General features: G+C 49.0%; 1 protein-coding gene across 5 annotated transcripts in view; it reads left to right on the top strand.

The window, feature by feature from the left end:
• LOC119374811 (SH3KBP1-binding protein 1) overlaps nucleotides 1–24,754 on the top strand; it is a 739,328-nt gene that overhangs the window by 423,120 nt on the left and 291,454 nt on the right. For all 5 annotated transcript variants that reach the window (XM_049411036.1, XM_037645000.2, XM_049411037.1 and 2 more), the window contains one exon: nucleotides 1,072–1,188. In XM_049411036.1, coding sequence (XP_049266993.1) covers nucleotides 1,072–1,188 — 117 coding nt within the window. The remainder of the gene's footprint in view (nucleotides 1–1,071; nucleotides 1,189–24,754) is intronic.

Genomic DNA, 24,754 nt, shown 5'->3' with positions numbered 1-24,754 from the left:
CTCTAATACTGTGTTTTTCATCTCTAATACTAATACTGTGTTCTCTGTTCATTATGTGCAAATGTTATATATCTCACATTGTTACCAGATGTAATAGATATAATTTCTCTTTTTCTCGGCTGTATATTGAGCGGAACCCGAATTCTGATACAAAGTGCACTTTTTGTATATGTATTGTCAACGCTGTATGAACTGAACGGGGGCAGGGGCCTCGTCAGGCTATTTCAGCCTTTAGTCTCTGTCTCCGCGGGAAATGACCTGAAATAAATTACTTTGATTTGACTTTTGAAATACCGGTGTCACACGGTCATTTTTGATTTTGATTGGGTCTGATCTGTATCGAATTTCCTTATGGTGATTGATTCCTTTACACAAACTGCAAAAGGGAAATCATCACTGTTGAAAAATTTGGTCTTAATTGGGCTTAGTCGCTATCAACAGTACACCGTGTGACACCGGTATAAGAGCAGTGTAACCCCTTAAGACAAGGATTTGCTAACCAGATTGAAATTGGAATCTGACCGATCTTCTCAGAAGTGTGCCTAGCACAACAGAACCACCAAAAGGTGTGAAAACAAAAGAGCAAGATACAAAAGGAAAGAGCACAGTTTGTGCACTCTTTCTCTTGCACAGTGCACTTAAGCTCGCTCTGGTTCTTTTGCAAAGTGCACTTAAAATTTTCATACAAACCAACTAGCTTGCGGAAAAGTACTCAGTGAGTATATTCTGACAGGTGCATAGGTGAAAAAATCTGTTGCGTGTGCTTTTCTAAACCTTTGAAATATATTTGCCAGCTCACATACATTTATCGCTTATATAAGTTTATTTGCTATTATTATTTTTATTATTCATCAATAGGCAATGCATCTGTACTGATGGACAATATTGTGTCTCAGTTTTATAGTCACTCTAAAATATGAAGGTAATTTTTTTAATAACGTTACTAAGATGACTGTAAATCTGCAATAAAAAATGAGCCTGGGGTTGCATTTTGTGAACAAAAATTTCATGGAGCAGTTGCAGCAACTCTTGGATCTGCCCACAGCCAACAAGCTAATGTTTTTTTCTCAGACATGCAGAAGTTTCCTTTGCGCATGAAGGACAATGACCTGCTGGTGACTGAGCTCTACCGGGACCCATCAGCTGACCCGATTACGGCTATCAGTGTCTACCTCACCCCAAAGACAAGTTAGTACATTCATCTCATGCCCATGCACACCTTCAAGTGTTGCAGAAGGCATTGAAAATGGGGAAACCTTTAGTTAAAAATCTTTCTTCTGGAAGATCAGGGGTTTCTCGTTTTCTTATTTTTAGAGGGGGCATACTTACACCGGCTAGGCTTGCAACTATGATCTTGAGCCTCAAATTGTGCTCAAATGCAGAGTAATGCAATCTACAGTAGAACCTCGTTGATATGTTGCCGTTCTGTATAATTTCCCGCTACAAACATTTGCGATATTGTTATCAAGCGAAACTGCACGATGTTCTGGCAAAATTTGGAGTGTACGTTCTTCGGAATAGTGCGTTTTTTACCCGCCTCATCTTGAAAAATATATGAACGAGGTTCTGCTGTACTTGTTACCCCTTTCACTGCTGGGTTTTCTTTTTTTGGAACTGCTGCACACTCCATGGCGTTTTTTTTTTCTGCTGTTATGCGGAAATTTTCTGTTAGGAATGCAGTAGGATGCCGTTAAAAACATGTGAACATTTTTAGAGGGATTATCTCGTAAAAATAAAAGTAGCAATCTTTACAGGCATTGAAGAAATAATTAATTTTTAATACATAAATACCCATTGATTGAGTCACTGAGACGCTAATTAACCCCCCGCAGGGGTGTCTGCTTCGGCAGGCATTTGGTGTGTAGTGACACCACGGACCCGAGCTACCTACAAGGGTACCTTGAGCTATCAAGGTGAGGGTGTTTGGCACCACTACGGACCCTTAGCCCCCTGTAACAAGCTGTATAATGAAACAAAGCTCTAGACAAGACACTCGTGTTTCTGTACAGAGAATTGCGATGACTTAATCGTCATCGGGCAGTGACGAGGCCGTTTATGCAATTACACAAGCAATGTATTTACAAATAACTTGAAAGGTATAATAAGAAATCAAATAAGTAAAAAAGATATACAGTTGACGTCCGATTTCCCGGACGCCCGAAATTCCGGACATGCCTGATTTCCCGGACTCATCTGTGGCACCGTCAAGTTCCCCGTAGAGTCAATGTATTAAAAAGTCCGAAATTATGGACGCTTATAGCCTTCGCCATCCGATTTCCCGGACTTTTTACTGTTAACCGCTGACCCAAAGTCACCACCGACGCCGCCATTTTGGTTGTTTTCATTTTCATATCCTTGAACCCACCATACTCGCATCAGCAGCAACGCCGCACCGCGCCGCGGCTGCCGTGACCTCGGAACCGCACGTGTCAATCCGTTGCCAGCCGTAGCTTAGCCAAGCCAAACCTCACCGTGTTCGTTCACGTGTTGTTTTGTCAGCTGTGCCAGCTCTGCGGTCGTGTCTGCGGTTGATCGTTTGCTGCTGCGCGCTACCTTCAGTGATCACGTTTCCCGACCTTCAGCATCCACCGAGTTCCTAGCTGTTTCGTGCTGCGCTTTTCGTCGAGCGGATTCGCCGTTTACAGCAATGGCACCGACTGCTCCTTCGTCTTCGTCCGCGCCTTCGAAGCGCACAAAGCCACCTCGTAGGCTCACGATGACGAACTGCCATCCGCGGACGTTGCCTTCGACGATCTGCGCGCTAGCGGCGTGTTGATTCCAGCCGAGATAACCCTTGAGGGATTTGCCAACGCTGACAAAGACCTCGAGCTATGTGCGGAGTTGACCGATGACAAAATCATTCATCAAGTTACGGAGGATTCCGATGACTCCGACACCGAGAACGAAGAGCCAGCTCCTACACAGACAACGAACACGGAGTTGACGCGAGCACTGATGACACTGTTATTGGTGTACAGCGGCAACATGATGTTGACTGAAATTGAGGCAGACATAATCACGGGCAAGCGGACCGTGCAAAAGAAAACAAGCGACTTCTTTGCGCCCAAGTGCTGACCTATGAGGTAGTGCCGGCCACGTCGTATTTTTTTTTATAAACGGCTCTTTTCAGAGCCACCTAAACAATGCATTGGCTGAATTGCTATGGGAATCTTGTACTTCGGCTGTGACCCTCTCCATCAGCGAAAAATACCTACCAAAAATGTGCATTTTCACGTGCATTCGTTTTTCCGGACTGCCCGATTTTCCGGACATTTTCGCGTTCCCTTGAGGGTCCGGGAAATCGGATGTCGACTGTAGCTCATGCTTGGAATGCTGGTGTAAGAGTCACAAGGGGCAGAATAAGAACGAGTTCACCAGAGAGGAAGGCGGTGGTCAAGTCCCGGTGGCGAACTGAACGCTGGGAAGAGACGGCTGACGCTTGCGTAGCATGGTAGGTACGATGACAGGCGCGGTCAAGAACACGGGTCACTGTGGATGTTGTTGACCTGGAGCACGCATGGCGTTTGCCATGCCTATCTCGCTGCCGTAGATGTTGGACTTGCCTGGCGGAAATGTACTGGCGACGTTTCACCCACGCCAGGCCCGAAGCGCAAGGACAGCTGGTATGGCCCCAGGTGGGAGCCTACTGAGAGCTCGAGTCCGCAATCCAACGAGTCACTTCTCCCACACCCTGATTCTTGAACCTCCAGCCACGTCTGCCTCACTTCTTCTTCTGCTTCGCACCACCACATGCCCCGATTTCCCTGCGTCATCTTCTTTGACGGTCTCTGTGTTGCGCACTTTAAACACGATTACACCACTTCACCTCACGCTCGGCCACTTCACTTATCACACATGCCCCTCCTTCGGGAAAAGTTTTTTTTAGGGGCGAAGCTCCTTAAGGCGGCACCCGTTCGTCCCTCGTAGTCGTAGTCGTAGTGCGTAACCAGTCTTACGCTTTGACCTCCAAGGTGGTGCCGGTGGGAGATTTTTCCTGTGCGTTGTTGAACAATAAAAAATTCGCAGCGGTAGCTAAAAGCCGACTTCTTCTGTCTCTCATTCCCATTAGCAGCCATTCTTTACCTCCAAGTTAGTGCCTGGTGAGATTTCTCCTGTGCGTGATTAAACAATAAAAATTTTGTTCAAAACGCCGTTGATTGATGAAATAAACCAACGAAAGACGCCAGATGTTTTGTAAAAGCAAAACGGAAGAACGCCAGATGTTTCTAAAGCAAAACGAAAAGACGCCAGCTGCTTAACGAAAGACGCCAGATGTTTTCTAAAGCAATGGTTTTCTAAACAATGAAAATTCACAGCGTACATGTAAAATTAAAGTGAGCTGCAAGTCGTCATAACTCATCGAACCTTTAGTATAAACGCGCCTGATCTCACGTCGGTGATGATGTACTGGGCAGAAATAATAGGACATGTTTACTAGCGAAAAAGACGAGGACGAGAAGAAGGAATACAGGACAACGCTAGGCCTGTACTTCAGGGGTCACTAAGTAGTTGTTCAGAGCAAAGGTGTAAAGCCTTGCCTTGAACGTAGAAATGGCTAATAGGTTGACGTAGGTAATAGAAGGATTAACACATAAAAAGGGTGGAAGAACAGGGCCCATTCTATTGACAAGTGAAACATTTAAGGCGGAAAGTTGTTCTTCCATCCTGTTCTTCCACCCTTTTTATGTGTTAATCCTTCTATTACCTACGTCAACCTATTAGCCATTTCTACGTTCAAGGCAAGGCTTTACACCTTTGCTCTGAACAACTACTTAGTGACCCCTGAAGTACAGGCCTAGCGTTGTCCTGTATTCCTTCTTCTCGTCCTCGTCTTTTTCGCTAGTAAACATGTCCTATTATTCACGTTACCAACTAGCCCAACTTTCCGCCTTAAATGTTTCACTTGTCAATAGAATGGGCCCTGTTCTTCCACCCTTTTTATGTGTTAATCCTTCTATTACCTACGTCAACCTATTAGCCATTTCTACGTTCAAGGCAAGGCTTTACACCTTTGCTCTGAACAACTACTTAGTGACCCCTGAAGTACAGGCCTAGCGTTGTCCTGTATTCCTTCTTCTCGTCCTCGTCTTTTTCGCTAGTAAACATGTCCTATTATTCACGTTACCAACTAGCCCAACTTTCCGCCTTAAATACTGGGCAGAATTCACGGAAGATTCAATGTTTACCGATGAACCTCCACAGCTTCGCCCACTCACCATCATTCACTCCGTGGATATGCTGTTTTTTTGAAAAAAAGAAAACCTTTGTAGCTACGTCTTAGTCGCAATAACCACTTGTCCGCACAAGACCACTGCACCGCACCAGTGAATACAGGTGATAGTTGTCCTCAATAAATGTTCGCACACCCTCTGTATCGTTTGTCGTCGTTTGCGCATTGTGACAGTCCGAGCGTAAAGGAAAGAGTCCCGATAAGTTTATTGCACCACGCCTTATATACATGCGCGGATCAGGTGAGCGAAACACAAAGACCACGTGACTGATCGGCACGTGTAGCGATATCATCCGATACATCCTCTTTCGTTTGAAAAAACAGAACAGTTAAAAGTTTGTAACTGAAGATTAGCGAATATAGCAGTCCACTGTAGAGGCAATGTTCACTGCACGTCACCTGGAAGCTGATCACGACACCTGCACATATTTTCTGTCATAGGTCAACCATTGTGGTGACCATCTTCATCTTGTTGACCTTCTCGAAGTTGTTGTGGTGCTTGCAGCATGGGCGCCTGTAGAGAAGCCGGTCCACTTCTGCCATGTGCAGCTTGTTTGCCGATGTCCTCACCGCTGGTGGAACACGTTCGCCTTCGGAAGCTTTCACCAGTCAGAAGTAGGTGTTGGTGGTTGCGGCGGAGCACCCTTCCTTCCTCTGTGACTATGTGGTAAGACCTGGGAGTGTTGCAGGGCTTGAGAACTTGTGCTTTGGTAGCCCATGACCCTGTCTTAAATCGAACGTTGTCACCTGTGCCCAGCGGCACTAGTGTTTTCCTTCGAGCGTTACTCTGGCGATGCTTTCAGACCATAAGTTCTGGAACGGGACAGGCATCCGGCAGCGTCATTCGAAGTCATCTTCCTTTTAACACCTTGGCAGGTGACGGGGCGCCCTCCATCGGTGTAGTCCTGTAAGCAATTAATCCAAGCCAAAAGTCTTGTTTCAAGTCAGTTGTTTTTTTTTTAATCCTGTTCACAACCTGCACCCCCTTTTCCGAGAGTCCATTTGACTGTGGGTATCTCGGGCTTGAAGTGACGTGTCTAAAATCATACCACTGAGAGAATGCCGCGAAGTCAGTGCTTGTGAACTGGGGTCCATTATAGGTACAAAGTTCAACTGGTATGCTGTACCTGGGGAAGATTGCGCTTGCTGCTTCTATGATGGTTCTCGAAGATGTGTCTTTAAGCAACTCCACCTCGGGAAAGTTGGAGAGCGCGTCATAAACGCACAAGTATGCTCTACCACCTTATTCGAAAGTCAGCCCCTACTCAGTACCAAGGCTGGGGTGGCACTGGGCGCATCATCACGGGCTCTGTCGGCCGTTTATATGCGTATTTTCTGCATGATATGCGTTTATGGCACACCGCTTCGTTATCTTGGTTCAATCCAGGCCAAAAAACAAGCTCTCTTGCCCTTGCTTTACATTTGTTCATGCCTATGTGGCCTTGGTGAATGCGATCTAGCATTTCAGGCCTCATAGTAGCGGGTATTACCACCTTACAGCCTTTCAAAAGTACGCCTTTAACTTGAGATAGCCCTGCTTGAAATGGCTTCCATTGGCCTTTGATATGCTCCCTGGACTCTAGGTTCCTCTGCACGTCCTTAAGCTGTTCGTCCCTCTCTGTTTCTGCTGTAATCACTTCCATGTTCGGTCGCTCACTAAAGAAGGAATGACACTTACTGCGTGGACTTCTACGTCATCGCTTTCAGTGCCGTCCGCTTGTCTGCTTGTGGCTCTCGAGAGCATGTCGGCAAGGACGAGCTGTTCCCTGGAATGAATTGCAAGTCAAGGTCCAAACAGAGCAGACACAGGAAAAAACGCTGAAGCCTTGGCGGCATATCGCCTATTGGTTTTCGAGCAATGGTAATCAAGGGCCGATGAACGGTCTCTGCATTTACTTTGCAGCCGTAGATGAAGTGATGCAATCTTTTCAGCCGTACAGCAAAGCTAACGTTTCCTTTTCAATTTGGGGGTAACGTTGCTCAGTTTCGCTGAGCGCTCGTGACGTGTACGCGACCGGCTTCCATGTATAATTGTGGTATTGCAACAAGGCTGATCCAACCCCATTTCATGACGCGTCGCACGACACTTTAATTCTTAGCTGAGGATCAAAGGTAGATAGCAGAGGTTCTTTGCTCAAACTGTCACATAACTGCTTCCATTCTTGATCGTGGTTATCTGTCGTTTCGAAAATGCGGTCCTTTTTGATCAGGCCCGGCCGTAGCGTTGTTCTTTCAGCGAGTGACGGCAAGAACTTGCCAAAGTAGTTGGTGATGCCAAGCATTCTTTGCACCGCAAGCTTGTCCACCGGTATTGGCATTTGTAGCATGCAATTAATCAAGGATGGGCTTGGTCTGATGCCATTTTTGTCAATCACATCCCTGAGAAGTTCTATCTTTTCGACCTCGATTGTGCACTTTTCTGGGTTGAATGTTAGGCCGGCGCGTTCGGCTGCTCGTAGCACCGACCTAAGGCGCTCGTTATGTTCTTCTATAGACGCACCCCAGATAAGGATGTCATCCACATACACTCTTACTCCAGGAAGTCCTTCAAAAATTTCATTCAAGGTCCTCTGGAAGACCTCTGATGCAGATGCTATACCAAAAGGCAAGTGAATAAACCAATAGGGGCCTAATGGTGTTGTGAAGGTACAAATTTGGGAGGTTTCGTCATTTAGAGGGATCTGGTGAAATCCCGAGTTTGCATCCAGCCGCGAGAAAACTGTCGCCCCAGCGAGGTCTTCTTCAATGTCTTCCCTGCGAGGCATTATGTAATGTTTATGCACTCATTTATGTTTCGTGGATTCGGCACACTCGGATTTTTCCATCTTTTTTTCGAACAATAACGACAGGACTCACCCAGTCTGTTGGCTCGGTCACTTTTGTGATAATTCCTGCCTGCTGCATGCGGTCCACTTCCATCTTGAGGGGTTCTTATAAGGCCACTGGAACACGCCGTGCGGCCTGGGCATCGGATACGGTGCCGTCATGTTACACCATCTTGTATACTCGTTGCACGCACCCAGTTCCGATGAACAAGTGGCGAAATTCATCCACAATGCCTTCTTGGCTGCTCTTGGATACGCTGTAAACACGCAGCACAAGTCCCATGAGTTGGCATGCATGAAGTCCGAGAATCGCTTGGCGCCCCTTCCGGACGACAAAAATATCCAGCACTGAGGTTGTGTCATTCAGCGTAACATCAGTACGTATGATGCCGACGTGCTGAATTGCATCTTCTCCGTAGGAGCGTAACACGGCACTACTTGGATTCAGCGGTGGTTTAGAGCGCATCTTGAGGTAGCACCCCCAAGGCAACAGATTTGCTTGTGCTCCAGTGTCGACTTTTATGTCCACCGGCATGTTCTCAACATGAGCTTCCACTGTCCAGTCGCGCTGACCTTTCCCTAGATTTGAAACGTCCAGAATGTCATAGTTGTCTTCGGAGTCTAGGAGCTCGTAAACTTCCGTGGGTGCCTTGCAGCATATGGCGAAATAGTTGCGCCTGTGGCACTTCCTGCACTTAATGCCGAAGGCTGGACATCTTCGTGGTGCATGCTTGCGCCCACTTCTCAGACACTTCGAAAAGGCGAGTTCTGGTGGGCAATTTTCGCTATTGGGAGCCACGCCCACCATATCTACTTGCTTCTGTTCGTGCGCCCAGGTTTCTTTGTGTGCTGCTGCTGCTTCCGCGGCTTTACATGCCAGCTCTGCCTTTTTGCAGAGTCAAATCTCTTAACAGCTTTTCTCGAAGGTTGCTGTCTGTGGAGCCGTATACGATTTGGTCTCTGATCATTGACTCCTTAAAGCTGCCGAAGTTACACGCCGCTGCCTGAGTCTTCAGGTCCCTTACAAAATGCTCGAAGGGTTCTCCCGGTGTCTGGGTCTTTGAGCGAAATACATAACGTTCGTGCACTTTGTTAGTCTGTCCGGCAAAATATGCATCGAACTTCTGCACGACAGTTTTGTAGTCGCTGCTATCCTCGTCTTGCTGGTACTCGAACGTGTTAAAGGTCTCAATGGCTTCCTCACTTGGGATACTTAAGAGAAGTGCAGTCTTTGAGCTTCTGTTCGAGGCTTGCTACTGGTCTCCAACGCTGTCTAGAACAACTCAAAGCGCTGCTTGAAGCACTACCAGTTCTTGCTGATATCCCCATTAGTATGTAGCGGTGGCGATGGCTTCACAAAATCCATGTTGTACGTGTTGGCGCTAGCTTCGGTTCTGACACCATGTATCGTTTGTTGTTGTTTGCGCATCGTGACAGTCCGAGCATAACGGGAAGATTCCTGATAAGTTTATTGCACCACGCCTTATTTACATGCGCAGATCAGGAGAGCGAAACAAAGACCACGTGACTGATCGGCACATGTAGCATACCTGCCAAGTCTCCCGGATTACCCGGGAGACTTTCGGATTTTGAACAATTCTCCTGGTTGTACGGGTCATAGGAAAATCTCCCGGAAATCCAGTTTTGCCTCGCACGTCCAGTGCATTGCGCGCCCCGTGCGTCACGGTGACGCGAGGTGGGACGTTTCGCGTACAGATGCGCTACACGCAATTTAAAAACTGATCCTAAATGTGTTATAGGTTATATCAGCCGTTAATATTTCGTAGATGATGCATTTGTGTACACACAAATCTATCCCACAATTTATCTCGCCTTCAAAATTTTGTGTCACTACTGCCTTAAGTGGAGAGCCCAGCACTTAAAAGGGTAGCCATTACCGATGTCTGTCGAGATAGCGTGTTCGCCAGCGCTCGCGACCGTCCCCTTCTCAACGGCGCCCCTTATGGTCCCTTGCCCGACGAAATAACTGGTAAGCAAGCGACGACAGGCCTCGCACACGGAACGCTGTTATCGCAAGTGCCCTTCGCGCGACGGTGACGGCTGGGTCGTTTCATCTCTGCTTCAACCGCGTTCGTCCCTAGCGCTAGCGCACATTTACTCGCACGTGAAACAGACGATGCGTAAGCGATGTGATCGGTTTGGACTCTGTACAGATCAGCGGCAACCGAAAAATCCCGCTGACAGTGTCCATATAATTGCTATCGCAGTACCCCCCCCCCCCACGGTCGGCATACTTAATCCCCCCCCGTTGAGTAGATCTCCCTGATTCCGTTTCTCCAAACTTCGCAGGTATGCGTGTAGCGATATGATCCGATACACCCTCACACATAAAAAAACAAGAAAAACCCAGGCGAAAATTTCCTCCAAGTGGAACCACTTGAAGTGGTTTATTGAACCTGGATCACAAGTGGAACCACTTGGGAAGTGGAACCACTTGTAGACCAGGTTCAATAAACCACTTCAAGTGGGACCACTTGGCAAGTGGAACCACTCGGAAAGTGGGACCACTTGGCAAGTGGAACCACTCAGGAAGTGGGATCACTTGGCTAGTGCTCCTGGAGAACATGTTTCTATTTCCAACTGGACTTTGAAATTGGAAACTCCTTCCAGCTGGAATGGAAACATTTTAAACTGAAAATACTGTTATGAATGTTCACATTAATTAAAGTTCAATCTGGACAGATCTCGCGGTGGCTCCGACTGCATGGCACTTAGCTGGTTCCTACTTTCATCGACCACAGGACCTGCTGGTCCAGTCCAAAGCAGCATGACGGTGGTACAACCGCATATATTTGAACACTTGCAGCAGATGTCGTTCGAATATATCTTGAGAGAAGGAATGTGTTTGCACATATCCTTGTTCCCCACCTGAAAGAAATATTTATATAGAGTGAGTGAAAATTAAAGCAATGACTCATAAAACTCAGTTCTAGCATAAGTATAGCATGTAACCATTATTGATGTATATATTTTGAACCATACTCTGAATAGACGTCACATAAATTCACCAGCGTATGATGCATAGACACATGTGCGGCATTAGGCACACTGATATTGTTATGGGCGCGAGCGCCCACATAACGCCTGCACCCAGGGTGCAAGTGAACCAACTGGACAGCACATAAACGTGGTGGCGACGCGATGGTGTGGTCAGGCATAGCAGGAAGCTCTAACTATAAAAGGCCAGAAGAACAGTCGATAAGGGCAGAATGCGTGCTCAGAACGTTGTGGCCGAGAATGAGGTCATGGGGGCACTCGTCCAGGACAGCAAAGAGAACTGAGGTCTTGTGGTCATCGAACCTCACACGCGCAGTACACATTCCAAGGACACAAGGTGTACCGCCATCGGCTACACGAACATCAGGTGATGAAGTGGGCGTAAGGACCTTGCGGAGACGGCGGGAAAGGTGAGCGCTTATTACTGATAATTGGGCGCCAGTGTCGATGAGCGCCGAAACCGGTACGCCATCGACTTCTACGTCCAAAAGGTTTTGTCGGGTAGCCGCGGTCAACAGAGGATTTCTGGGTCGATAGGCCAATGCAGCATCACCTCCGGGAGCTGCACTGGTCAATTTTCCGAGGAGAGCCGGCGAGGATACGGCGAAGGTGAGCGACGGGGCAAAGGTGACCTAGAACGTCGCTGGTTCCGCGGGGACGGTGAGCGGTCATAATGTGGGGCCGAGGTTTGGGCGTTAAGGTTCGTAGGGTCTTCGCGGGTGTAAAAAGGTGAGGATCGAGTGTCCTCTGGACGGTACGTTGCACGAGGAGACGATGGCCTACGATAGCGACATTGGCGAGAAATGTGGCCTACCCTGTTGCAGTTGAAGCAGATAGGCCTGTCATCTCGTGTGCACCACTGGTTCGGATCACGGAACCTGGAATAGGTCGGTTGTAGGCGGTAGGATGGAACAGTGCTGACCGCGGCAACGTTACTAGAACAAACTCAGTTTCAAAGCTCCGTATCTCCGCCAGCGGAGGAGGGTGGTCCGAACGGCGGTCGCGAGAACTAGCGGCGCTGCAGTTCCGTCTTGCGCCACTATCGGCGCGTCGTCTGCTGCCACGGCATAACGTTGCGGTCCGCCGCGCAGTTGCTCGCAGCAACTGCGCGGCAACTTTCTTATTGTACTAGTTTGGTGGATACTTAGGTGGATATGCATAAGGTTGTCTGTATGCATTGGCCCGCGTGCGTTGTTCATTGATTGGCTAAGAATCGATGTTCGGTCTATATTGCAACGCCCACTTCTTGTTTTATTTTGATGTATTCGGGTTTGACCAGCAAGTACGGTTATCAACGCTCGACGCTGTCCGCGAAGCAGTGTTCGAGAAGCTTCGCGATTGTAGTAGATCGTTTTGGTAAGATTGCGCGCTGCACGCGAATGTTCCAGCTTTCTCGAGAGATAACGCCGCCACCAGCGATATCGCTGGAAAGTTCGATAGCGCCTGTAAAAAGCCGACGCGCTTGACCGCTTGTCAGTTGATCGACGGTCGACGCTCTGTTCGCCGCTATCAGTGTATTGCTGTAGTTTGACTTTCAGTTTCCCGGCCACAAGTTCGGCCAAATAAAGAGTTTCATCTCGGACCTCCTGACTGCTGGCTTCGTCGACGTCACGACCCTGTGACAATATTTGAGCTGTCTACATTGCGCTTAACTTCCAAGCATAGGAGTTTCTAAGCGAATGAGGGTTTTCAGCGTAATTTTTATAACTACCAGCACAATTTTAGCCGCTGCCGTCTTATCTAGACCAAGAACAACCCAACACGTTTGTAAAAGCCTTTATAGTGTACAAAGAAGCGTACTTACTCGAGATACAAAAACGTTCTCGAAAAACAGTACTCATGTTTCTACAACTTATTCAAAAAAAAAAATTCTCGAAAAACATCACCAATGCTTTGCAATGTTTACAAGACACGTTTTCGCGACGGTTAAAGGGATACTGACCCAAAATCGGAAAATTTTACGAGAACTCGCTAAATGAAATCTCACTGTGCGATTACATCGAATAGATGTCGTCTCTGAGCAATTTTTTCAGCGGATAGTTGTATTTTCGGTGTCTCATCTTTCTACATCGCATCCTTCTACGATGCCTTACACAATTCGAAGAGATCGGCCGTGATGTGAGCACCGAGCAGTTATTCGCGCGTACTCTGTCGCTAGAAGGGTCGTCAGTATTCAACTTCAGTTTTTCAACTTCACCGAGCAGATGTTCCATGCCCGCAGCACTTCTTACACTGTACGACAGCCGTTTGCGTTTCGTGCTGTAGCCATTCACTACGCAGTTCAACTGCTCGTCAACTACAAATATCTTTTGCACAAGTAAGCCTCCGTTCCCGAAGCAAAGTGTGGGATTGGGCTAGTTGGTATTCCTACATTAAACTGCTCAGCGAAAAAAATTTGACACGGTACACATAGAAAAGAAGTGGACCAGTGCTGGTCCTCGTCTTTTCTATATGTACCGTGTCAAATTTTTGCGCTGAGCAGCCCGTTCCCGAGCCGGCGAGTGTAAAATATTCCGCACACCTTGTTCAATACCTCGTCGTAAAATCCCTCGAAAATCCACTGCTTTGAAGGCATAGCGACAGCTGACAACTGATCCAATGTCAGTGTGATGCAACTCTCAGTCTCGGTAGCGTATATAGGTAATCGCGTGCCTTTCGTTTTGCTGTTCTATTTCTGGTGGCTCCTCCAAATCGGGCACTGCGCTTTCGCGGGACGCCGTGCGTTTTGGGGGCGATTTGCGCCTAAACCCCGAACATTTTGGTTTTAAAATGTGGCGTGGAAGTGGTGGGAACAAGCGCGGCACGGCACCGGGCGCGAGTTCCCACTTTCCACGTGGGATCAAAACTTCTTGTCCCGCCACGACACGACAATAGTGGTTTACAATGTCGTCACTCTCAAAATGAACGTCACAGACCTTGCATTGCGCAGTAAGCTTTCTATCTTTGCGATGCAAAGCTTCAGGGGCGTAGCCAAGGGGGGGGTTCATACCCCCCCCCCCGAAAATTTTCAATTTTGCATGTGTATATATACACGCACACATACAAACACACGCACGAGCATACATAATGTATGGTTGAATCCCCCCTGAAAAAAATTTCTGGCTACACCTCTGCAAAGCTTGAATAGCGTAGGGTCTTTTGGAGGACCGAAGAAGTGTCGTGAAGCGGAGTCGTCGTTGCGGTAGCCGCTCTTGCCCGGCGCAAAGCAAGTCGGCATACCGCACTGTGAATATGTTCGCCCTCGTTACGCTTCGTACATCATGCACGTGTCTTCGTACAAGACGCTGAGCCTGGCCAAGAACAGTCGCAAAAATGACGAGCTAACAAAGCGCAGCCGATGCTGTAACCCACGTGCGCTCGTACATCGGCGGCACCGATCACAACAAGCGCCAGCCGCGGGAGCTAGACGTGACTGCAGCGCCACTAGTTCTCACGACCGCCACGCGGACCGCCTCTCCGGCGGAGCTATTAAACTGAGTTTGTTCTAGTAACGTTGGACCGCGGGGCGACTGAGGGCACATATGGGCTGGATGCCTGCGTTCGCCAGTTCTTCGCGCACGACGGCCTGGATCAACAACACTGTCGGGCGGGTCTCTTCGTAAGAATGGGCCTGCTGTGCGGATGGGGATGCTGCCTCGATCTCTCGCCGCACAAGGCGTTGGAAGTTTTCGGTACTGGGCGGCGGCTGGAGTTGGGCGTCTTCGCACGACGACGTGGCGGCGGTGTTAGGGAATCGAACAAATTGCTGCGTGACTCGACGACTCTTCGCTTCTTCAAAGTGTTGGCACTCCCTGATGATGTCGTCGATGGTCGAGCAGTCCTTGTAGACTAGTAAGTGAAATGCATCATCGACGATGCCTTTGAGAATGTGGCTGACTTTGTCAGTTTCGGGCATTTGGTCGCCAAATTGCCGGCACAAGGCTAGGACATCTTGGGCGTACACCATGTACGGCTCCGTTGAGGTTTGTGCACGGCACGAAAGTTCTTTCTGGGCGGCGCGTTGTCGTGCAATAGGCTTTCCGAAAAGGTCTTTCATTTTTTGTTTGCACACATCCCAGCTGGTCAGCTCCTCCTCGTGCGTGTCGAACCACACACTGGCCGTTCCCCTAAGGTAGTAACTGACGTTTGCCAGCATCAAAGTGGGATCCCACCGGTTGGTCTTGCTGGCGCGCTCGTAGTCGGCCAGCCACTTTTCGACGTGCATGTTGTCAGTTCCGCAGAAGGTACCAGGGTCTCGAAGGTGCGTCACAACGACATGGCTGGGGTCAGTTGGCGTAGCGGGGGCAGGATCAACGGGCCTGCCTGTCGACATGATGGATTGCCCAAAGAGACGCCCGCTGCGAAGTTCCGTGGTATGCTTTGGATGTACCCAGCACCTCCACCAAAGATGTTACGGGGAGACGACAGAAGAAGGCTGTATTTACAGACAATCACAGAGATAGGGGTGACAACCAAGATGGCGAAAGCAGCAACGAACACGTCCTCCTCCTCTTCGTCTTCTCGGCAAGCGGCACATAAAAATATTACACGTCACGGCACTTGCAGGTGCTTGCACAAACCGGTATGCACTTCACGCATATATAAACATCGCATACAGCAAGGTACGACGACACCGTGCTTAATGAAGTGCACATATATTTGGGATAAACGTTCACTTATACTTCATATATATATATATATATATTGTGGGCATTTATTATGCACATCTTCTTCATGTGTACATTATCACCATCATGATGCATTTGGTTATGCATCCTCATCTTCGTCGTGTATCATCATCACCAGTGTGGGTTGATCATGCCTGTTCGCTGCCGGGTCTTCGGGCCAAATAAACGTCTGCCCTACCAAGACCTCATACGTGGTGGAGGTCTTGGTACCATATATCTATATATATATATATATATATATATATATATATATATATATATATATATATATATATATATATATATATATATATATATATATATATATAAATGCAGTACTTACCGCCGAATGAAAGAATCAGAGCTGAGGAAATCGATCCGTGCTGATGAATCTAATACACCGCGCAGTACACCAACAAAAACCGCTTGAACAAGCTTATCTTGTCTTGTAATACTTTTCACAGATAAACTGTCCAAAAATAACTATTCCTCGGTAATTTCACACAGGTTCCTCAACGTAACTTGCTACGCTAACGAGCACACAGTACACACACGTGCGGGACAGGCACCAGGACTAGCCGCCATGTGCTGTACGAAACTTCGGCTGCTACAGCGTCCTAATAATTTATACGGTATATTGGGCCGCCGTAATGCTGCTAAGTGCTAATAAAAAAATACAATCTTTATTATGTAGTATATAGAAATGATAACTAAGGTATTATTTAGCATTATTGTTACAAAAGATCAAAACATGATACGAGACTAATGCTGAGATGTAAACAAACATCGTGGCTATGCGAGCAGCATCCACCATGGCGGCTTCGTAGGGAAAGAAGCTAGCGGAGTTTACTGCACTGTCGTGGCATGCAGTGACGACTGTTGAAAAAGAAAGGCTCCTTTTTGCAGGGAGGTAGCCGCATGCTTTAAATTCTAGCTATTTGCGCAACTGCTCAGTATGACCAAACTGAGCAAGCACCTCGTTGGCCGTGTGTACGGTTTGTAACGCCGTGTCGATCGGACGCGCGTCGAATAAAAGTGCGTTTTTTTCCCAGCTTTATTCTTATTTTCAACCCAGCCGTACAGAGCACTTAGGTCACGGTTGTAAAATGTGCCCTATGTACAGTTTGATGAACATCCAAGATCATCTTTACTTATGAATACACACCCTGTATTAAATCACTTGAGGAATTTGGCTAGTTCTTATCTGCAAATACAACTAATTGTGCCCTCTTGGCACAAAGTTCGACCAGTTGTTGTTCAAGCGGTTTCGTCTTAATGGCCACTTGAAGCAAGTGGAACCACTTTCAAAACCACTTGGCAGCAAATGGGACCAGTTGTTTTCCAAGTGGCATCATTTCAATTACCACTTGAAAGCAAGTGGAACCGCTTTGAAAACCACTTGGCAGCAAGTGGGACCACTTGTTGTCCAAGTGGTACCACTTCAATGGCCAATTCAAAGCAAGTGGTACCACTTTGAACTACTTGAAATCCCACTTCAAATTTTCACCTGGGAACATGTTCTCAGCTATGGGACTATGACTATCTGTTGCAACCAAACCAGTTGCAACACACTTCCGTGAAAGCTTAGGTTACAGCCTACTCCTGAAATCAGCAGCTGCATTCTCTGAGCCTCTAATATGGTGAATAACAAAAGAATACTCTTGTGATGCCAGACTCCACCTTACTACTCTGCTATTCAGATGTTTGGCCTTAGCTAGAGATGTTAATGGTTGGTGATCAGTTTGCACAACAAACTGCATTCCGTGCACAAAGATGGGAAACTTCTCTGTTGCCCACACTAGTGCCAGACATTCTCGTTTTATGGCGGAGTAATTCTGTTCTCGTGGTAATAGCTGTCGGCTGGCGTACGACACTGGATGTAACACCCCATCGTGCTGCTGCATAGGAACTGCCCTGATACAGGTGTCAGACGCATCCGAACGCAGTACGAATATGCGTTTGGGATCTGGAGCTCATACTATTGGTCCCGATGAGGGCTTGCTTCAGTGTCTCAAAAGCCGCTTCTCTTTCTTGGTTCCACCAGATCTTGTTCTTCTCCCTTTTCTTGGTTAACTCTGTTAAAGGCCAACTCCGGCGATTTTTCGAGGTCGATGGATCTCAATGAAATTCGTTGGGTACCTTCCTTTGCACGTTTCCGTCATTTATGCCAAATTACAGGCTTGAGACATGCGCAGATTGTTTGCAAATGAATTTTAAAGATTGTCTGCAAACGCCCTCCTGGCTTCCCGCAATTATTGGCAACACTGCGTCTGTGACGTCAGTATTGGGAAGGCGGCGGAAGTGACGCAGCCGAGGGCACCGCTAACTTCGGCGCTTCGGCCGCTACAGCGAGTGTCTGCTGTGCACAAGGCGACAGACAGCGTTGGTTTGCCCGGCGCTTCGCTGGTCGTCCCGGATGTCACAGTTTTCATACTCCGCGCCGGCGTGACCGGCATGCCTTGCACGACTTCCGGTTCGTTCGTAACAACGTCTACGTCATACGTAGACAGCACACTCGGTTGGGTTTCGGTTTCGGTGTTGCGCTTTTTTGCTTATTTAAAATTATTCTCCAATTTGTCTAGTATTTCTGCTATCGGGCTCGTAATAGGAGCGTCTCAGGAACATAAAAGCACCATTACTTTGACATGGCCAAAAAATCGCCGGAGTTGGCCTTTAAAGGCTGGGCCTTCTCGGCATATCGGTGTATTAAATCGCGGTAGTATCCAGCTAATCTCAGAAAAGATCACAGCTGCCTCTTAGTCTCAGGTCAAGTTGCGTTAGCAATCTTTGCCACTGTACTTTGTACTTGTTGAATAGTTCCGCCTCCTAACCGATGACCCAGGAAGATGATGGACTCTGTAGTGTTTGCGATGGAAAGGCACCGAGCACCTGTGGTGCTCCGAAAAGGAACGACACACACACAGTTCCACACCACGCCTCACTTACCCTCGGCTGTAGCGAGGGTGTTTATATATATCAAATGGCAGCGCCCCCTGGCGCCATACAACAGAACAAAGTATATTACAATATACAACAGACTCCATGGCGATTTCACATTTCTGAGGCTTGATGGTTAGTCCTGCTTCATGGACTCGCTGCAACAAGTGCTGCAAAGTCTCCACATGCTCTTCCCAGGTCGCTGTAGCTACGAGAATGTCGTCGATGTAATAGACTACGTTTTCCATATGTTGTGTCGCGCGACCCCTGGTGACATGCTAAGACACCAGTGCAGTTGAGCTCTATTCATGCTACTGGGTGGAGCTGGGTCTCTTCCATGTCTCTTTGCTACCACCAATCTGGCGTGGCCATGCCGGTCATGTGACCCGTGCCTCGCGGACCAATAGCCATTCTTTCCCCTCCCTAAAAACCACCTGCAATAAACGCGGGGAGAGCAGTCTCCCGTCAGTCTCGCCGAAGCTTGGTCTATGCGTCGTCACTTTATGCGCCCTCTCGTCGTTCGGCCTCTCTGTCGGCCCGGCGCTGGTTACGCCTTGCTCCTGCCCTACACAACACATGGCGATGAGGTAGTTTAACCGCTACGCTAGTATGACAGGCAACGCCAGGAAGAGGACGACGTAAGTGACACTTATCGCGAGTCACATTTCTCCTGCACGTCGGTGCTTTGTCCTTCCTGCTCGCTACATTTTCATCGACCTGACTTTTCTTTGTTCCCGCTCCTGCTCCCTCTACGACGCCACCTTCCTGCTTGAGCCTACTGCCTACCTGCTGCACTCATGACGGCCCTTTTTGCCAACCTTCCTCCATTCCTCGACATGCCCGGCAAGCCTCCTATTCCATGGCATTTATGGAAAAAGATTTTCCAGGTACACCTGAAGGCGGCCGGCGGAAGCGGCTGGGAGGACGAAAGACACGCGTCAGCACTTATCAGCGCGCTCGGTGTCGAGGGCCAGCGCAAGTACTTCGCCGCGCAGGAGCAGCTCGAAGCGCAAGGCGTCCAAAATGCACCATGCACAACCAGCACGCCGGCGGTGTTGGGCACGGGTGCAGTGTCGACGACGAAAGCGGCGGCAATGATGGAGTACGACACGTTGCTACAATTCCTGGACGGGCTCTTTGCCGAGACGACGAATGTGCTAGCCGAGCGGCACCTTTTCACGAGCCGCAAACAACTGGCCGGCGAAAACGTTTCTCGACTTCGTCACCGCGCTGGAAGAAAAGGCCCTGTCATGCAAGTTCGGAGCTACCTACGACAACAGAATGCGTGACCAGATAGTCCATGGGGTCGCCAATGCACATGTATGGGCCAAACTACGGCCGTACGGGGAAGCCCTTAACGCTGCAGAAAGCCGAAGAAGTTGGACGCGACTTGGAGGCGCTCAACAAAGCCAACGCGGCGTTCGGAGAAAATGAGCGGCTACTCGGCTCGCACTCCGGTTACGGCGGCAGCGTCCAGTGCGTCGCAGCTGCGGCTCAAAATGACGGGTCGACTGCTTCGCTGGCCCCGCATCTGACTCAACATGGCGGCGGCTTCCCCCCCAAATCGGGCGGCCGCATCCAAGATGGCTGTGCGGGCTCGACGGCGCTGGTTCAAGACTGCGTTCACTGCCAGCAAGTGCAACAGCTTGTGCCCAAGCCTCAAGTCGGCCCTTGTTTTCGCTGCGGCAAGTCAGGGCATTTGGTGACTTCCAGAAATTGTCCGGCCAAAAACAAAACTTGCCAATTTTGCCACATCAAGGGGCATTTCGCGGCAGTCTGCTGTAAACGACAAGCGTCGGTGCAGGAAGTTGCCCCCGCCCAAGACGCTGACTCCGGCACTGCCACAGTCCTATCCGTCCAAGCTGCGCCGACTGGCCGAAGGGACTTGCGTATCCCTGTCGTCGTAGGAGGACATATCCACATGTCATTGTTGGTGGACATCGGAGCCACAGCATCGATGATGACAAAGAGGGACTTCGACGCGCTTTTCGCTTCGAAGCATCGCCTGTTGCGAGCGTCAGTCCACGTCAAAAATTTTTCGAAGCATCGCATACCGGTCCTGGGCTATTTCTGCACAGACTTGCAGCACCATGGCAAGCGGGTCTTTGTCACCTTCTACATGACAGCACACGGCACTTCACTACTGGGGCTCGACGCCATCCAGCAGTTGGGACTCCTGATCGACGGCGCAACATTGACATGTCGTCTGGCTACACCAGTTTCCTCGCAGCTTCCTGCAGGTGTACCTGCGGGGTTCGAGCACCTGCCTGGCGGAGCCCTGGGACGTGTCAAGGACTACGTCCACCGGGCCAAGAGGCGGCCGGACATCGTGCCAGTGCCCACCAAGCTGTGTCGGCTGCCTCTGGCGTTACGGCAGCAGGACGCCAGTGAGCTGCGCCGGCTCCAGGACGACGTCATCGTCGACAGACGCGGTCGACGGCTGCATTCAATAGTGCGCATCAATAGTGCACACCTGGTTGCTGATGCAACCAGGTGTTCCCTGCGCAGGCCATTCGTGGTGGCCATGCTGTCCAGTGCGACTCTACCATCTGCTGAAGCGCTGCTTCAATTGCCTGTGACCCAGTATCACCCGTTGGGACTTCAGGAGGAAAGTCCTGGATATTCCTTCTCACCTACAGTAAATGCGCCGGATTGCAACACGGGGGAGGGATTCTAAAAAGACAGGGCGTGCAAACACGGACGCAAGAAAGAAGTCAGGACACCACTGGGGGAGGGAAGTAATGCGACTGTGTTTTTGTAGTGTTTGCGATGGAAAGGCACCGAGCACCTGTGGTGCTCCGAAAAGGAACGACACACACACAGTTCCACACCACGTCCAACTTATCCTCGGCTGTAGCAAGGGTGTTTATATCTATCAAATGGCGGCTCCCCCTGGCGCCATACAACACAACAAAGTTTATTACAATATACAACATTTCTTCTCCCCTTAACAAAAAGTATTACGCTATGTAGTCTTCCAGGTACTGTGGACGCCGGCGCTCTCGCTGAGGCCGTGCCGATTGGTGTAGTGGTTGATGTGGTGACGTGAGGGACGACGATCGTTGGCGCGACTCTGATGACTCCACGTCTTGCCGAAGCTGCGCATCTTGGGTGTCTCGAGGTACTTGCAGACTTACAGGCGGTGACACAGTTCGTGGCACAGGAGGTGGCAACGAAGGTGGCACAGTGTCTGTTTGGGGTATCGGTATCGGATAATCGTACCGTTGTGGTGACTGTGTTGGGGGCTCTTTCAGTATGCTCTTGGAGAGCTTTGACGCATGCCAGGTAGTGCTGTCATTCAGACGATAAGTGTTACGGGCTACCTTGGAATAAATTACCCTAGGGCGTGAATACTGGGAGGACGCTTTTCCTTGTCCTTTCTGATGCACCCGTACTTGGTCACCAGGTTGAAAGGAATTGTGGTAGGCAGGACGTCTGCGATTAGCATCCTCCTGCATTTTACGCTGATAGCCTTTCAACATGCTGACGCAGTTCCTGGTACTCGTTATATGGGTTCTCATGAAAACTGTGCGCGGAGAAGCCTACAATATGCAAACGCGTTCGTGGTTGGCGACCAAGCAGCAAGTAAAACGGAGACAACTTAGTTGCAGTGTGCGGAATGGTTCGATATATTGCGACGTAGTCGAGAACAGTCCTTTTTAGAGGCCTTTGTTCCTGAAGGGCACACTGAATGAATGACTTGAGAACGCGGTTAAACCGCTCAACCTGCCCGTTAGATTGAGGGAAATAAAGTGAAGATCTGATGTGCTTGATTCCCTCGGTAGTGAGATACGTTTCGAATTCCACAGAGGTGAACTGGGGGCCATTATCAGTGAGGATTTCCTCGGGCAGTCCCTCTCTGGAAAAAACTGAGGTTAAAAAGCCTATTACAGATTGACTGGTTACACATGATGTGAACATCACCTCGGGCCACTTCGAGTAGTAGTCTACCATGACTATGGCGTAACAACAGTCTTGAGGGGCTGAATGAAATGGACCCATTATGTCTACAGCCACCTGTACCCAGGGTCGGGGAGGGTATTCGGTCGGCTCTATGGGCCCCTGTTGACTTTTGGCCGACTTCTCAGCACTGTTGCAAATTTGACAGTCGCTTACATACTGCTCGACATGTTTGTGAAAAGCTGGCCACCAGTATGTGCAGCGAATCAGGTCTTGCATTCTCACTATGCCGGGGTGTCCTGCATGCGCGAGTGCAAGCGCTTGTTTCTGTAGTTGGCTGGGAAGGACAACTTGGTCCCCTCTCAGTAGGATGCTATCTACCACCGAAAGTTCGCTTCTGACCTCATAGTATGGATGAAATTCTTTAGAAAGTTGCTTCCTTGTGGGCCAGCTATTTATCGTATATTCCATGACTTGTCTAAGTGCTGTGTTACAGGTCGTGGCCTGTTGTACTTCAAGCTTGGATATCATGGCCTCAACCTGGGCGACTACTTCCTCCTCAAAAGCAAAGGAGGGTTCAGAAGTGTCAAGGGGGTTGCGAGAGAGGGCATCTGCTACGTTATTCTGCTCGCCCTTGCGATACTGGACGGTGAATGTGTAGTTGAGAAGACGAGCTGTCCACCTACCTATTCTTAGTGGTTTCCTCCCAGAGCCCTTTTCAGACAAAAGAGTAGCCAGTGCCTGGTGGTCTGTGTTCAGTGTGAACTTTCTTCCCCAGAGGTAGACATGCCACTTTTCACAAGCCCATAAACAAGCCAAAGCTTCCTTTTCGCCAGTGGAGTACCTGCGTTCAGCTGGAGAAAGAGAACGAGAAGCAAACTGAATAGTTCGAGTGTTTTTCCCATCGGTCTGTTGCAAAACAGCACCAAGCCCGTAATCCGAAGCATCTGTGGACACCACAACAGGGAGAGTTGGGTCAAACAGTGATAAAATGGGCGCATCATGGAGGTACTTTTTTACCTGCTTAAAACTATTTTCAGCAGCCACATCCCAGTTGAATGGGACATCTTTACGCAGCAACTGACGAAGTGGCTCCACTACGTGGGCCATGTGTGGCACAAACTTGGAATAATATTCCGTCAAACCAAGAAAAGAGCGCAGTTGGGTCGGATTGGAAGGGCGGCTAAAGGTCTCAACCTGCTGAATGTTCTTCTCAAGGGGGGATATGCCCTGAGCGGAAATCTTGCGTCCGATGAATGACCGTTCTTGGACATCAAAGACGCAGTTGTCATTTAGCTTTAACCCCGAGGAAGCAATCCGAGTGAGAACTTTTCCCAGATTGTCATCATGTTCCTTTTGCGTGCTACCGAAAACGATGATGTCGTCAATGTAAAATTTGACACCAGAACAGTCCGACAGAATTTGGTGCATGAGTTGTTGAAACGCAGAAGGAGCGGAAGCGAGCCCAAAACACACTCTTTTAAAACGGAAAAGGTCCTCATGCGTTACAAAGGTCGTCAAGTCGCGACTGTCTTCATGTAGTGTTACCTGGTGATAGGCCGAGGCGAGATCTAAATTTGAAAACCATTTAGCACCCTGAAGAGACTGCAGCAGGTCTTCTGCATGAGGCAGCGGGAAGCTATCAACAATGATTGCCTGGTTTGGTGCGCGCAGATCCACACACATTCGAATGGCTCCATTCTGTTTGCGAACAACAACAATGGGAGACACCCATTCTGACGCCGAGACGCGCTCTATGACGTCTTGTCGTAATAAGTTCTCTATTTCCTGTTTGACTGGTTCGCGCAATGTGAGAGGCAGCCGCCTGAGCTTTAAGCATTGTGGCGAGACTTCAGGACATATCCTGACCTGATGGGTGACACCCTGTACGAGGCCAAGGCCGGGAGTAAACAAGTGTTCAAAATGATTGAATCTGTCTGGTAGGTGGCCCACCGTACCTGATGTGGTGTTTTGAGATGTGTTAGATGGCACTCGTGGCAACTCGTGGGGAGGCGAGGCCGGTGCGCCCGCAGAAAACTCGGTATTCACTGGAATTGGCTGTGTGCTGGTGCCGCAGCATTGAAGGCTGTCGCCTGCAAGTATCATATCAAGCTTGTGGGTTGCATCAATACCAAGAAGGGATCGTCCATTGCTTACAACGTAGAACAGTATCTCAGTAGTGCGATTTCGGAACGTTA

Source organism: Rhipicephalus sanguineus, chromosome 11 (genome assembly GCF_013339695.2).
Source record: "Rhipicephalus sanguineus isolate Rsan-2018 chromosome 11, BIME_Rsan_1.4, whole genome shotgun sequence".
NCBI lineage: Eukaryota > Metazoa > Arthropoda > Arachnida > Ixodida > Ixodidae > Rhipicephalus > Rhipicephalus sanguineus.
This window is presented reverse-complemented; position numbering and strand designations above follow the sequence as displayed.